This window comes from Pteropus medius, unplaced genomic scaffold (assembly GCF_902729225.1).
Source record: "Pteropus medius unplaced genomic scaffold, Ma_sr-lr_union100, whole genome shotgun sequence".
Lineage (NCBI taxonomy): Eukaryota > Metazoa > Chordata > Mammalia > Chiroptera > Pteropodidae > Pteropus > Pteropus medius.
Window position 1 is genome coordinate 867,016 of NW_024351732.1, and position 3,660 is coordinate 870,675.

Here is a 3,660-nt window from a genome sequence, read left to right on the forward strand (position 1 = left end):
GATGTTTGTACATCTGTGTACTGGGGGGTCTCTATGTCTCGGAGTGCTGTGGCTTGGCCTTTGTACATATGTGTGATGTGAAGGTGTCTCAGGTATGTATTTGTGTCTATATATGTGCTTGCAGATGATACGTTTGCTTCGAGTGGAGAGTCCATGTATGTGTGATGATGAAGATGTCATTGTGTCTTGGCACGCGTGTGTTTGAGAGAGAGGTAGCTTCATAAGCGTGTGCATGCATTCATGTCGTGTCCCATCTGCACCAAGATGTGTCGCTTGCACACACCTCCATTCATTCTACCGCCGTCATCTCTGTCTACGAAGGTTTGGAGTTGGGCAGCAAAGACAGGAGGGTGGCAGCAGTGCCAGAAGGCACTGAGTCAGGGCCTGAGCTTCCCGAGAAGGAAACACAGAAGCCCTCGTCTGTTTGCTTTCATCGTCTAGCTCGGATCCCAATGGCCTGGTGTCCCTGCCAGCTGTAGGAGCAGTGGTGTTCCCCCTGCCTGAGGCCCCACCCTCACCCCAAGCTGAAAAGGACAGACAGGAAGGTGAGGGGCTAGGGAGTGCCTGGGCGTGGAGGCAGGGGGTGTACACGCATGTGCAAGCATGTCTGCGTGTGAGCCCAACATCAAAGAGCAGCCCTGAGGTGACCCAGCAGCAGCAGTGGCAGAGGGCAGCTGGCTGACAGGGAACGCCAAGCCACCAAGCAGAGTGGAGTCAGGGAGGCTACAGCTGGGAGCCTCCCACCTACACAGACCTGCCCGTGGTTGGGGGCAGCCATGGGGTCAGGAGCACCTGTCACCTGGGGCCAGGCCCAGCCCAGCCTTTGAACCCAGGGACTCAGCAGTAGGTCCCCAGGCTCTGACACCCCCAGGAGCCCCTGGAGGCTCAGAGCTCCCTCCCCACCAAACGCCTTCCCCAACTCCCAGACCCTCCCCCAAAAGCCCCATCTGCCTCCAGCCTCCAGTTCAAAGAGCTCAGTGGTTATTTTCTTCTTTTTTATTAACGTTGTATATAAAGATGGGTCCAGTAAGAAAGCAGAAATGAGAAGGCTGGTGGTGGGAGCTGGCTCCGTTCCTGCCCCCTGGGGTGGGACTCTTGGAGCTCCACCATGTCTCTCCTGGCTCCTGCACCTCCCACCATACTCCAGTCCAGCCAGAGCCCACATCCCTGTTTCTCTCAGCTCATGACGACGATGACGACGACGATGACGACGACGACGCACAGGCAGGTACATCCAGGAGGAAAGGACCACATAAATAGGAAACCACATAGGGAGGAGGCTGCTTCTCTCTGTTGCTCTTTAAAAAAATACAGACTATATATATAGCTACAGTTTTCTACCTCGCCTTTTCTTCGATGTTTGACCACATCACGGGTGGAGGAAAGGTAGCTCCGAGGGCGATGTCTGGGCCACGGAGGGACAGTGCCACCAGCCCTCCAGACAGCTACCCCGTCACCCCTAAAGGCACCAAGCTTCCCCTCTCTCCCCGTGCACCTCATTCAACATTCTCCATCTCAGCCCTCGCAATCTGTTTCCAAGGCCACCGGAAAGGGGGTGTTTTGGGGGTTTTCTTGCCTGGTATGTCTCCTTAGAGATCTGGAGTTTGGCGCCAAAACTGCCAACTTACTGGAGGAGAGGAAGAGGTGGGGTGGGGGCGGGGCGGGGCAGGGCAGAGGTGCCCGGGTGGGCGCAGGGGAGATTGGTCCTATCTGTTAACAATGCCCTTTGTTTTCCTATTTTTCAACAGCTTTTAAAACCAAAGTTGTGCAAGTCCTGTACATGGAAGAAGAAATGGGTCCTTAGAAAAGAGTTGTGAGACCCACCCATCCTCTCCCACCAGAGTAGGGGGAAAGGAGAGAGATGCCTCCTTGAGTTCTTCCCTCTAAAGCCACAAGTATTAAAAGGTGCCCCCCCCCTTGGGGGCTTTTCTTTGGTTTAACCCTCAAATCTTAAATGAAGGCCAGAAGTGCGGGGTGGGGCTGACTGAGGTCCCCACCCTGAGTCCCAGTCACGATGTCCAACGTCTTTTTGGCAGAGGAGATGCTCAGAAAGAGGGGAGCCACGGGCAGCTTAGGAGGAACCAGGCCTGGCAGGTCCCGGCATCCATGGTGCCTGGTGCCCAGTCCAGGCCTGACCAGCAAACGCTCCACAGTCCCCCAGATGTCCAGTCTGGGAAACGAGAACTAAGTTTTAGAGGCTGGAAGGTGATGAGCCATTTAAAACCAATCCAGGCTCCTGGAGCAGAAGAGGAACGCTGTTCCAGGTGGAGTGCCCCAGCATCTGGGGGGTACCTCAGTGTCTAGGCAAGGGGAGAGAGCTTCAGGGGACATCCTTGGTCCATGCAAATTTCATCTGGAGCTCTTGGGTCCTTGGAAGAAGGGGTGAAGGAAGGGGAAAGAGAATCCCCTTTCCCCTCTGCTCCTCGATGATTCCTGAGTGTCATCTAGGACGGAGGCACCTTCTGCCTGGTCCCGGGGTCCTTCGTAGGAGGTTCACACCTGGTGGGTACTCAGTACACAGCCCCAGGGTTGGGCGGGGGCCCAGGGGAGGCATGGTGCAGGGTGGCCGGCTGAGGCGGCTGCTGCTGTAAGTGGGGTCCACTCAGGTTTTGTGCATGGTACCAGGAGTTGGTGGGGTCGTCCAGGTAGCTGGGGGAGGCACTGTATGGGAGTGGTGGGGGCAGCTGACTGCGGGCAGGGGCCGGAGTGGAGTGAGAGGAGGTGTCCCAGAGGGCAGGTGATGGTGGCGAGTTGCAGGCCATGGAATCACTGTTGTTGGGGCTGTGCTCTAGGGGCACCTCCCCGTTCTTGTAGAGCTTCTTGAATTTGGAGCGGCGGTTCTGGAACCAGATTTTCACCTGCGCCCAAGAAGAAAGGGGGAGCTAGTTAGCCTCTCGGAATGCTTAGTAGAAACCCCATGGGCAATTCAGTCTAGAGAGGGCAAGGCCAGCCCAAATGTCACAGGACAGGACCCAGGTAAAACCCCCCAGTATCCTGACTCCCAGGCCAGCATCTTTTGTCTATCTGGGGTAGAACAGTGGCAAGGAACTTTTGACTGCTTGACTCCAAATTCCATTCTGCCACTTACTAAGTGTGTGTGACCTTGGGCAAGTTACTTGTCTGGTTCTTGCCTTCCTCATCTGAAAGAGTGATGGTCGCAGAACTATGACCTACCTCATGAGGTCATTATGACACTTGGATAAGTTAAGACAGCTAAAGAAGTTAGAGCAGCCTGGTACATAGTAAGCACTCGATAAAAGGCAGCGCAGGTGGCAATGGGCAGTTTGTGGCCTTCCGTTCACATTAGAAACCCAGAGGCACACAGATACACAAAGACAAACACACACCCACACAAGCATCTCCATGTGCAGGAACGTACCCACTCACCACTTCACATACGGACACCAGACTGTAAACACACACACATAGATACTACACCCAGGCAAACACCCACAAACGTGAGCACCCACATTCACACACAGGCTTGGAGTAGCCCCTCTACGGCTGGCTAATGGGGACTCAGGAGCAGGTGAATCTTGATTCCCAAATTTCCCCTGGGGTATCTCCCCCTCCCCCTGCTGCTCCCCACCCCATGACTGGTACAAACAATGAATCAGCTCCTCACTGGGTGACCCAGATTCCCAGCGGACCAGGCCCCAC

At 55.2% G+C, this 3,660-nt stretch overlaps 1 protein-coding gene across 2 annotated transcripts in view; it reads right to left on the bottom strand.

The window, feature by feature from the left end:
- Positions 1–749: 749 nt before the first annotated feature.
- The window catches only part of DLX3 (distal-less homeobox 3), a 7,934-nt gene continuing 5,023 nt past the window's right edge, over positions 750–3,660 (bottom strand). For both annotated transcript variants that reach the window (XM_039846285.1, XM_039846284.1), the window contains exon 3: positions 750–2,858. In XM_039846285.1, coding sequence (XP_039702219.1) covers positions 2,511–2,858 — 348 coding nt within the window. In that variant the 3' untranslated portion in view covers positions 750–2,510. The remainder of the gene's footprint in view (positions 2,859–3,660) is intronic.